Below are 13,111 nucleotides of genomic sequence, written 5' to 3'. Positions count from 1 at the left end.
TATAAAGAACGTGCAATTCCGTCGAGGAACGAAGAAACGACATCGAACCGAAGTTGATCGTCGATTTTTCCTTCACTGATGCTATCTCCTTCTGCTCCTTTCCCTTTTCTGGAATCATCTGATTCCTTTAATGTTATCTTATATTGTTTGGTTAATTAGCCGTTTTAGTCCCTCATTTCTTTAACTTAAACCATTTCTCTTTTAAACTTTCTAATTTAACCAAACGGTTAAATTATCCTTTTAACTCGATTATCTACGTATTATTTATATCCAAATAAACAATACTACTCCAAATATAATTATTCTCGTCGATAATCTTCCAATTACTATTCTCGAGGCTAAATTGGCTAATTTGTACTTTGATCCTTGAATTCTTCAAAATTGACAATTTAGCCCAAAATGAATCCGCGTCCAAATTTTAAAAGGTCTCCGATTGACCTGAAACTTTTACCACCAATACTATAAAACATTTCGCGGACCTTGGCGAAATAATTCTATTTTCGGACTTAACTGGTTAAATTACCACTTCAGTCCCTGAACTCTAGTTTGTGACTTTTCTTGATATTTTTCCTTATTTTCTTATTCCAATCCATAAACAATTACGTCCTACTCCATATTATCCTTTTCTTTAATATCCAATATACTTAGTTCTGTAACTCCGGTCCTTCTCTACCGGACACGTTGTACTAAACGGCACCTGAACTTACGGGGTATTACATTCTTCCCTCCTTATAAAAATTCGTCCTCGAATTTTCATATTACCTTTTAATTTATCTTAAATCGTTAACATCTTTAGCTCCAAAATGTATAATCATATCGTCATTCCATCATTGACGATTTTCTAATATCACGCAATATTCACATCATCTTATCATAAGGGCAATCTTCTATCTTCAAAGCATAAACTATAAATCGATTCCTATACTCAACTATCCTCTTTTCATACTCCTATCATACAATATGAACGTCCTAGTTCACCGTCCAATCATTTTCATTCCGCTATTCACGTACATCTATCATTCACTTCTCTTATACAAACTTCATCCTTCATATCCACTTCTTCTCTTATATCCTTGTTTAAGATCTTTGACATCCCGTCAAAGAGATACTTACTTTCTAACACATCACTAATCGGGTACATATCACTGTCCAACGTATTCACGATCTTAACTATATACTAGCTCGTTAACTTGAAACTAAGTTCATATCCTAGAAGCATAACGTCTATGTTTTCGCAACTATACGTATTCATTCGCCTCTTGGTCTTGATCGCAGCTTGCTCGCGAGCACTTCACTTCCGTTACAGAGTTCTGGTCTAGGTATACTTACATGAAAACAAAACTCTTTCAAAACTCTTTCGATAAAACGATTCATCTTGAACTTTAAATCAAATTTCATTTTCATTTTAACAAAATTGTGCACTAGGGTGATGACGTCTCTCATCCCCAAAGAGTTGCCACATCTCACCTTTTCGTCCGAACATAATGCATATGATGCATGTCCTATCGATGTATGTACAGATATATGTAGTGATGCACTTCTATCAATGTCGTGGCACTTATCGATGACTGTCGCGGGTCTAGGCACAATTATGTTTTCCAAATTGTTTAAACAAACAACTTTCAAAAAGTTTTAAACTTCGAGTTTTGTAAGTTCTCTAGACATTTAAACTCTGTACACGGTAGGTTCTTCCACTTCTGTAACTTCATACTCCTTCCTCTTGCACATCTCGACATTTCGATAATTCGATTTCGATACCATCTATACATCGTATACGTATTTCGCAAAGAAACAAACAAAGGTTTCACAATCCATCGATCATACTTATCATAATGAAACAAACAAGAATTCTCAATCAATCAAAAATTCACAATCAATCAGCTCGATCTTAAAACAAATAATACAAACGACTTGGATCAGACATGGCTCAATTCTATAGCTGCAGTAGTTCCTAGCTTAGTCTAATGACCTAATACCTAGGAACAAACAAACATCAATCACAGACTCGCAGTGGTATCATGGACTAACTGCACTCAAATCATATATTAGCAGAGGTAACTGGACCAACTGCTCTGATACCAACTTTGTCACGACCCAAATTATTGAGCCGAGACCGGCGCTAGGGAATGGGAGTGGTAGCTCCGAAACCCGTAGCAAGCCTAAAACCACTCTAACTTTTTCGCGGAAACGCAAACACAACTATCCTATAAACATGTAATAAGAAGACACGTTTACAATCATAACGTACATCATATATATCACATCATCGATACAACCATAGTGGGCATCTCACTTCCGTAACTTGTACGTACTAGCCCGTCTATCGATCAATACAAAACTGACAACCAAAAGACGTCACATCAAACAAACATTAAATATGTACACAACCTATAAGACCTGACTATTCTATGCTAAGACTCGTCATACGTATACTACTGCAGCACCAAGGGGACTCGTACTCAGCACACCAAAGACGGTCTGTCTGATCCGACTCTAAACACCTGAAAACATCAATGTGAGGGGTCAGTATTTGGGGAAATACTGAGTGAGAAAACACATTACTAGGGTATTATAGAAAATAACATCGCATTTAAAACAAACACATATATACAAACATATTATACTTCAAGCATTTGATCCGATCGAAACCCTAATACCTTAGTATGCATAATGAACATTATCACAACATCTAACGATCGATCGATATGAGTCCGGGATAGTTCAACCAGCCGACTCGCAGATACAGGCCCCGGGATAGTTCAACCAGATAGGCTCTGTATCGCATGCACAAACAAGTATGATAGACGACCCATGAAATCTCTATCTATGACTTACCCGGACGCTGGTGATCACACAGCCTATTGACACCCAATAGGTAGCTTGTTTCCCCCGGATCATATACTAGTTTTCACAATCTATATATATTCGATAATACGATGCACAAATTCATTTCTATCGATAAAATACTATAGCATGCGATGTAGTTTAATATTATATTTATAATATAAAAACTATCTATTGCGTAATAATACTCAAAGTAAAGTTTAACTCACAACGATCGCTATTCCTTATATCCAAACGTAAGCTCCAGGAGACTGGTCCGTCAATCCTCGTCGAGCTTCTTGGTTCGTCATACTCGTAGATCGATAGTCCGTCACATCTATCACAGGATTCTATCGTTAAAATATATACTTAGAGAATCTTGTTCTTAAAAACTGCACTAGGTACCTAACACGACAAAAGCACGAAATATAATCGTCGTGTTCTAAACGTATCTTTCTCTATAGATCTCTATTCATATCTCTATTACTCATCATGTTAATGTTCATTGCTATAATGTCTTATTAATATTCATTTTAAGACATTTGTCAGAGTTCTACGCCCATATCATGCCATCAGAGGCCAATTTTCGCTCCCGGAAGTCCCCCGGAGGTCACGATCGAAGTAGGGCACGTCGTGCTAGCTTGGCACCTCGTGCCCTTCATTTTTCATGAAGGGCACGACGTGCCCTTCACTGGTGCACGTCGTGCACCCTTGTGGTGCACGTCGTGCACCCTTCTGGTGCACGTCGCGCACCAGCACGACGTGCTGAAGTGCAGCACGTCGTGCGCACTTTGGGGGCAGCGTTTTTTGATGCTTCTGGACCATTTCCGAAGCTCCAAATACCCCAAAATTCATACCAATGCATACCTAAATCATCTAGGCTCAAAACTTATCAAGAATCTATACGAAAATGGTGGAAAACGACGTGTTTTTAGCGTTTCGATTCAAACATAGCATTTTTCGTCGAAACAGCCCGTAACCTCCGATTTCAGTAACCAAAACAACAAAATTACCTTGATTTGAAGCTTGAGTATGATAGAGGATTGAATTCCGAACAAATCGATATAAAGAACGTGCAATTCCGTCGAGGAACGAAGAAACGACATCGAACCGAAGTTGATCGTCGATTTTTCCTTCACTGATGCTATCTCCTTCTGCTCCTTTCCCTTTTCTGGAATCATCTGATTCCTTTAATGTTATCTTATATTGTTTGGTTAATTAGCCGTTTTAGTCCCTCATTTCTTTAACTTAAACCATTTCTCTTTTAAACTTTCTAATTTAACCAAACGGTTAAATTATCCTTTTAACTCGATTATCTACGTATTATTTATATCCAAATAAACAATACTACTCCAAATATAATTATTCTCGTCGATAATCTTCCAATTACTATTCTCGAGGCTAAATTGGCTAATTTGTACTTTGATCCTTGAATTCTTCAAAATTGACAATTTAGCCCAAAATGAATCCGCGTCCAAATTTTAAAAGGTCTCCGATTGACCTGAAACTTTTACCACCAATACTATAAAACATTTCGCGGACCTTGGCGAAATAATTCTATTTTCGGACTTAACTGGTTAAATTACCACTTCAGTCCCTGAACTCTAGTTTGTGACTTTTCTTGATATTTTTCCTTATTTTCTTATTCCAATCCATAAACAATTACGTCCTACTCCATATTATCCTTTTCTTTAATATCCAATATACTTAGTTCTGTAACTCCGGTCCTTCTCTACCGGACACGTTGTACTAAACGGCACCTGAACTTACGGGGTATTACATTCTTCCCTCCTTATAAAAATTCGTCCTCGAATTTTCATATTACCTTTTAATTTATCTTAAATCGTTAACATCTTTAGCTCCAAAATGTATAATCATATCGTCATTCCATCATTGACGATTTTCTAATATCACGCAATATTCACATCATCTTATCATAAGGGCAATCTTCTATCTTCAAAGCATAAACTATAAATCGATTCCTATACTCAACTATCCTCTTTTCATACTCCTATCATACAATATGAACGTCCTAGTTCACCGTCCAATCATTTTCATTCCGCTATTCACGTACATCTATCATTCACTTCTCTTATACAAACTTCATCCTTCATATCCACTTCTTCTCTTATATCCTTGTTTAAGATCTTTGACATCCCGTCAAAGAGATACTTACTTTCTAACACATCACTAATCGGGTACATATCACTGTCCAACGTATTCACGATCTTAACTATATACTAGCTCGTTAACTTGAAACTAAGTTCATATCCTAGAAGCATAACGTCTATGTTTTCGCAACTATACGTATTCATTCGCCTCTTGGTCTTGATCGCAGCTTGCTCGCGAGCACTTCACTTCCGTTACAGAGTTCTGGTCTAGGTATACTTACATGAAAACAAAACTCTTTCAAAACTCTTTCGATAAAACGATTCATCTTGAACTTTAAATCAAATTTCATTTTCATTTTAACAAAATTGTGCACTAGGGTGATGACGTCTCTCATCCCCAAAGAGTTGCCACATCTCACCTTTTCGTCCGAACATAATGCATATGATGCATGTCCTATCGATGTATGTACAGATATATGTAGTGATGCACTTCTATCAATGTCGTGGCACTTATCGATGACTGTCGCGGGTCTAGGCACAATTATGTTTTCCAAATTGTTTAAACAAACAACTTTCAAAAAGTTTTAAACTTCGAGTTTTGTAAGTTCTCTAGACATTTAAACTCTGTACACGGTAGGTTCTTCCACTTCTGTAACTTCATACTCCTTCCTCTTGCACATCTCGACATTTCGATAATTCGATTTCGATACCATCTATACATCGTATACGTATTTCGCAAAGAAACAAACAAAGGTTTCACAATCCATCGATCATACTTATCATAATGAAACAAACAAGAATTCTCAATCAATCAAAAATTCACAATCAATCAGCTCGATCTTAAAACAAATAATACAAACGACTTGGATCAGACATGGCTCAATTCTATAGCTGCAGTAGTTCCTAGCTTAGTCTAATGACCTAATACCTAGGAACAAACAAACATCAATCACAGACTCGCAGTGGTATCATGGACTAACTGCACTCAAATCATATATTAGCAGAGGTAACTGGACCAACTGCTCTGATACCAACTTTGTCACGACCCAAATTATTGAGCCGAGACCGGCGCTAGGGAATGGGAGTGGTAGCTCCGAAACCCGTAGCAAGCCTAAAACCACTCTAACTTTTTCGCGGAAACGCAAACACAACTATCCTATAAACATGTAATAAGAAGACACGTTTACAATCATAACGTACATCATATATATCACATCATCGATACAACCATAGTGGGCATCTCACTTCCGTAACTTGTACGTACTAGCCCGTCTATCGATCAATACAAAACTGACAACCAAAAGACGTCACATCAAACAAACATTAAATATGTACACAACCTATAAGACCTGACTATTCTATGCTAAGACTCGTCATACGTATACTACTGCAGCACCAAGGGGACTCGTACTCAGCACACCAAAGACGGTCTGTCTGATCCGACTCTAAACACCTGAAAACATCAATGTGAGGGGTCAGTATTTGGGGAAATACTGAGTGAGAAAACACATTACTAGGGTATTATAGAAAATAACATCGCATTTAAAACAAACACATATATACAAACATATTATACTTCAAGCATTTGATCCGATCGAAACCCTAATACCTTAGTATGCATAATGAACATTATCACAACATCTAACGATCGATCGATATGAGTCCGGGATAGTTCAACCAGCCGACTCGCAGATACAGGCCCCGGGATAGTTCAACCAGATAGGCTCTGTATCGCATGCACAAACAAGTATGATAGACGACCCATGAAATCTCTATCTATGACTTACCCGGACGCTGGTGATCACACAGCCTATTGACACCCAATAGGTAGCTTGTTTCCCCCGGATCATATACTAGTTTTCACAATCTATATATATTCGATAATACGATGCACAAATTCATTTCTATCGATAAAATACTATAGCATGCGATGTAGTTTAATATTATATTTATAATATAAAAACTATCTATTGCGTAATAATACTCAAAGTAAAGTTTAACTCACAACGATCGCTATTCCTTATATCCAAACGTAAGCTCCAGGAGACTGGTCCGTCAATCCTCGTCGAGCTTCTTGGTTCGTCATACTCGTAGATCGATAGTCCGTCACATCTATCACAGGATTCTATCGTTAAAATATATACTTAGAGAATCTTGTTCTTAAAAACTGCACTAGGTACCTAACACGATAAAAGCACGAAATATAATCGTCGTGTTCTAAACGTATCTTTCTCTATAGATCTCTATTCATATCTCTATTACTCATCATGTTAATGTTCATTGCTATAATGTCTTATTAATATTCATTTTAAGACATTTGTCAGAGTTCTACGCCCATATCATGCCATCAGAGGCCAATTTTCGCTCCCGGAAGTCCCCCGGAGGTCACGATCGAAGTAGGGCACGTCGTGCTAGCTTGGCACCTCGTGCCCTTCATTTTTCATGAAGGGCACGACGTGCCCTTCACTGGTGCACGTCGTGCACCCTTGTGGTGCACGTCGTGCACCCTTCTGGTGCACGTCGCGCACCAGCACGACGTGCTGAAGTGCAGCACGTCGTGCGCACTTTGGGGGCAGCGTTTTTTGATGCTTCTGGACCATTTCCGAAGCTCCAAATACCCCAAAATTCATACCAATGCATACCTAAATCATCTAGGCTCAAAACTTATCAAGAATCTATACGAAAATGGTGGAAAACGACGTGTTTTTAGCGTTTCGATTCAAACATAGCATTTTTCGTCGAAACAGCCCGTAACCTCCGATTTCAGTAACCAAAACAACAAAATTACCTTGATTTGAAGCTTGAGTATGATAGAGGATTGAATTCCGAACAAATCGATATAAAGAACGTGCAATTCCGTCGAGGAACGAAGAAACGACATCGAACCGAAGTTGATCGTCGATTTTTCCTTCACTGATGCTATCTCCTTCTGCTCCTTTCCCTTTTCTGGAATCATCTGATTCCTTTAATGTTATCTTATATTGTTTGGTTAATTAGCCGTTTTAGTCCCTCATTTCTTTAACTTAAACCATTTCTCTTTTAAACTTTCTAATTTAACCAAACGGTTAAATTATCCTTTTAACTCGATTATCTACGTATTATTTATATCCAAATAAACAATACTACTCCAAATATAATTATTCTCGTCGATAATCTTCCAATTACTATTCTCGAGGCTAAATTGGCTAATTTGTACTTTGATCCTTGAATTCTTCAAAATTGACAATTTAGCCCAAAATGAATCCGCGTCCAAATTTTAAAAGGTCTCCGATTGACCTGAAACTTTTACCACCAATACTATAAAACATTTCGCGGACCTTGGCGAAATAATTCTATTTTCGGACTTAACTGGTTAAATTACCACTTCAGTCCCTGAACTCTAGTTTGTGACTTTTCTTGATATTTTTCCTTATTTTCTTATTCCAATCCATAAACAATTACGTCCTACTCCATATTATCCTTTTCTTTAATATCCAATATACTTAGTTCTGTAACTCCGGTCCTTCTCTACCGGACACGTTGTACTAAACGGCACCTGAACTTACGGGGTATTACAGCTGCAGACCCATGCCACAAATAATTTCTACAAATGGATTCCACTCCTTTAATAACTGAACTGGGAAGGACAAAAATTGAACACCAGTAAATATGCATGCTCATCAGAACAGCATTAACCAGTTGCAACCTTCCTGCATAAGATAAGCACTTAGCAGTCCAATTATCAATTCTAGCTGTGATTCTATGAGTTAGGGAGCCACATAAATCTTTACTAAGTCTCGAAGAGAACAAAGGGAGACCAAGATACTTAATCGGCAACTCTCCAACCTGGAACCCTAAAGCATTTTTAATAGCCTCTCTGGACTCATTAGGCACTCCATTAAAAAAGATAGAACTTTTCTGATTATTAGGATACAAACCAGAGCAAGAAGAAAACTCATCAATCACTTTTTTGAAAATCGTAGTGGAGTGCAGGTCTCCTTTGCAAAACATGAGCAGGTCATCTGCAAAAGATAGGTGGTAGATCTTCAAATTTTTGCATCCTTTATGATATTGAAATCCTGTGCCTTCCCCAGTATTCTGAATCAGCAGCCTTGTAAAGTATTCCATGCAAAGGACAAATATCAATGGAGATATTGGGTCCCCTTGTCTGAGCCCTTTCCCTCCTGGAAAATAGCCAGATTCCTCACCATTAATCATTATAGAATACATTGGAGTTCTGATACACACCATGACCAGCTCAATAAAGTTCCTAGAAAACCTGAACCCATTCAGCACTTCTTCTATAAAATCCCATGAGACTGAATCATAAGCCTTATGCAGATCCACTTTAATGGCACAGTTGTTACCAGACCCCTTGTGATAATCTTTGACAATTTCGTGAGCTAACAATATGTTGTCAGCTATGCTTCTTGAAGGAATAAAAGCTGATTGACTTGAGTGCACTATTCTGTTAATAACCAATCTAAGTCTATTAGTCAACAACTTAGATATGACTTTGTAGATAACGTTGCAACAAGCAATGGGTCTGTAGTCACCAATAGCAGCTGGGTTTCCAATTTTGGGAACAAGAGTAATATTTGTAGCATTCACTTGTCTCAACAGTTTCTTAGAATCAAAAAACTCCAAAATGGCTTGAGTAACATCTTCTCCAACAGTAGACCAGCTTTTTTTTGAAGAAAACACTATTAAAACCATCTGGCCCAGGAGCCTTATCATCACTAATAGAGAGAACAGCTTCTTTAATCTCACTGTTAATAAAAGGAGCATCAACCTCATCTCTGTCTGCATCAGAAAGGATACACCCTTCTCTAAACACTCTTGCATTTGAAAAGGATCTTCCAGTGACATCTGAACCCAGGAACATTTTATAGTGGTCTAGAATAGCTTTCTTTATATCAACAGGGTTGCTGCAAACACTACCATCATTCATCTTCAGATTTATTATCTTTTTCCTAGACTGTCTTTGCCTTAAACATTTATGAAAGTACTTTGTGTTTTGATCACCAAGTTGAATCCACATCATTCTTGACTTCTGTCTGACAACACTTTCTTCCCACCTAAGCAGCTTTTGCAAATTAAAACAAACTGCTCTTTCCTCTTCTTGCAAATAGCAGTTAAGAGGGTCTTCCATCAAATTAGTTTGCAGGGAATCAAGCATCTTCTTTGCTTTCATTAACTTTGATGGTAATATCAGCAAACACATCCTTGTTTATAGCTCTAAGATTTTTCCTAACAATCTTAAGCTTTTGATACAATTGGTACATCAAGCAACCATTGAACTTATATCTCCAAGCTTCTGTCACAGCTGCATGATACTTAGGGTGCTCACACCAAGAATTAAAAAATCTGAATGGAGACTTCCTATGACAGCCCTCAGTATTAATAGTGACTATCAATGGAGAATGGTCTGAAATGCCAGGGTTAGCAATTTCATAGAAGGACTCCTCCCACCTACTTAACCAAGCTTCATTGACAAAACACCAATCCAACTTTCTCCATATCCTATTTTCTCCATATTGGTTATTACTCCAAGAGTATTGGTTCCCAGTATGAGTTAACTCAGCTAGATTAGAGTTAATAATCCAGTTCTGAAACTCTGCAGCAGCCATATCATTAATCTCATTGCCCCCTAACCTGTTAGAATTGCTAAGAACAGCATTGAAATCACCTAAAACAATCCAGGGTAACTTCACTTCTTAACTGATAGCAACTACATGGTTCCACAAAGCTGTCCTATCCTCGGCTATATAAGAGCCATACACAAAAGTGCAGAGAAACTTCTTACCATCACTATCTAACTGACAGTGAATGAATTGAGAATGCTTACTAACGACCTGGACATTCACATTATCCTTATTGTAGATAACCCAGACTCTGCCCATATCTGAACAGCAGTAGTTATGGATAATCTCCCAATTGGCCAGCTTGGACCTTAAAGACTTCCAAACCTTATCAAAACTACCATGATCCACTCTAGTTTCTATAATATCACAAACATTCACCTTCCTTTTTTTAATCAGATCAGCAATCTCAGATTGCTTTAGAGGATTATTTAATCCTCTAATGTTCCAAGCAACTATCATTAGACATATTCAAAGGGTTTGGTAGGTTTCTTTTTCCTACCTTGCCCAATCACTCCTGTAATATTCTTGTCTTTTTTCAATTCAACACTATTTTCATTCACAATCACATCATGCTTTATAGGAATATATCCATCATTTCTATTACTCATCACAGACCTATCATCATCAGCTAGCACATCAAACTTATTAACAGAAGATTTAGGAATTGTACCTGCACCATCTATAACAGGAGGAGATTGCACTATTTTTTCAACTATCACCACCTGATCAACAATATTTTCCTTTAATTCCCCATCCTCCTTAACTGCAGAACTCTGAGCAGAGCACTTAGCTTCAGGGATGGTCTTCTCAGCCTGCTTAGTCTTAACCACTGATCTGCAATTGTACTTAGAATGCCCCATCTTCCTGCATATATCACAGTAAACTGGTTTCCATTCATACACTATTCTTTGCACAAAGCAATTTCCCTTCTCATCTTGAAGCTGGACAGTATCAGGAAAACTTCCAGTTGTATCCATTTCAACAAGAAGCCTAGCAAAAGCAAGCTTAGTTCTATTTATAGTGCATTGATCACAATATAATGGGTTCCCACAGAAGCTGCCAATCTTGCTTAACATGCCACTAGTCCAGAATTCCCATGGTAGCCCAGGAAGTTGTATCCAAACAGGAACACTTTTGATAACTGATAAGTCCATGGCCATACGAGGCTGCCACTTCTTCAATAAAAATGGTCTCTGATCAAAAGTGTATGGACCAGATCCCAGAACTCCATTACAGTCCTGTTCTGAATCAAATTCAAAAAGGAACATTGATGAATTGATTCTGTGAACATTTCGTAGTCCTCTATTCCCCCACCTGTTCTTCACAAAAGCGGCAATTCTTTCAAATCTAGGGTACATACCATAAACGCAACCCACAATTGCATTCTTCCATTTTTCTTCTTCTGCCCTAATTTCATTAGATTCAAAAGTAACCACTCTTTCGCCATTTTTTATCGCTGGAGAAATGAATTCCAATTCACTCGCAACAGTGCGCTCTTGATTACCAGTAAACAGAGCATTCCACTTCTTGGGAGGATCAACTTCTGCTACAGGTTGAACCAAAGTTTCTTCCGTATTTACTTAAGATGTAGCTCAGTAGGTGCAGCGTTTGTTTTTGGTATTTGTGTTGTTTTATTATTAGTTGTCTGATTTATTGAATTGATAGAATATAATTGTGATACCTAGTTAATTGAATTGCATTATAATCTGATCAAGTATTGTATTCACTTTTGTCATTGGGAATTCTTAATCGTGTAACTTGTATTTTGTTCACAGCAGGTCCTAAGTTTTTGCCCACCCATGTGTGAAGTTGTGCAAGCAGTGGTGTTGTTAGTGTAAAGGGCTAGTGTTGTGAAAAGGCAACCTAGTGAGGAATCCGGATTTGGATTTAAGACTCCTAATTATGAGCCATTGATATGTCATTTTCATTTGATTAGTCAGTGTATCATTTACTCAGATTTCCTACACATTCTATATATGCTTTCAAGTTCTCCACGTACTTAACTTTTTCAATTATTTATATCAAAATGAAATAATGGTCATTAGTTGATAAGGATCCTAATTATTGATATGCATACATTTTCCAGTCACAAAGTATAAGGATTTAGAGATTGATGTCTTGATTAATTCCTTATAGAGAAATAGAAATGGTCGATAATATTATGATAACATTATGATAATTTAATGATAACGTTATGATAATATTATGATAATTTAATGATAAAATTATGATAATGTAAAATAATTTTACATAATTAAATTATGATAACACTATCATATCACTATCATAAAATTATGATAATATTTTTTTTTCATAATCATAACACTATCATAACACGTTTTTTTGTTTAATTATGATAATATTATAAGGTTATAATAGAGTATATAAAATAATTTTACATAATAAAATTATGATAATGTTATGATAATATAATGATACTTTTATGAAAATATTATCTAATTCTGCTTAAATTCTGCAAAAATTATGATAAGTTTATGATAATGTTATGACAAAGTCATGATAAGGATATGATAAAGTATATAAAATAAATTT

At 36.8% G+C, this 13,111-nt stretch overlaps 1 protein-coding gene and 1 long non-coding RNA gene across 2 annotated transcripts; both read right to left on the bottom strand.

The window, feature by feature from the left end:
- Positions 1-1,802: 1,802 nt before the first annotated feature.
- On the bottom strand, positions 1,803-6,709 carry LOC126654090 (uncharacterized). The gene is made up of 2 exons (XR_007632411.2): positions 3,054-6,709; positions 1,803-2,501 (listed from the first exon to the last, which is right to left on the bottom strand). It is a non-coding gene; the product is annotated as an uncharacterized LOC126654090 (long non-coding RNA).
- A 4,307-nt stretch (positions 6,710-11,016) lies between these two features.
- LOC126687843 (uncharacterized) lies at positions 11,017-12,359 on the bottom strand. Its single transcript, XM_050382398.1, has 2 exons — positions 12,356-12,359; positions 11,017-12,104 (listed from the first exon to the last, which is right to left on the bottom strand). The coding sequence occupies exons 1-2, from the start codon at positions 12,357-12,359 to the stop codon at positions 11,017-11,019; spliced, it is 1,092 nt and encodes a 363-aa protein (XP_050238355.1).
- Positions 12,360-13,111: the final 752 nt, after the last annotated feature.

Source organism: Mercurialis annua, linkage group LG6 (genome assembly GCF_937616625.2).
Source record: "Mercurialis annua linkage group LG6, ddMerAnnu1.2, whole genome shotgun sequence".
NCBI lineage: Eukaryota > Viridiplantae > Streptophyta > Magnoliopsida > Malpighiales > Euphorbiaceae > Mercurialis > Mercurialis annua.
Note: the sequence above shows the minus strand (reverse complement) of the source record. Positions and strands in the feature narration are given on the sequence as shown.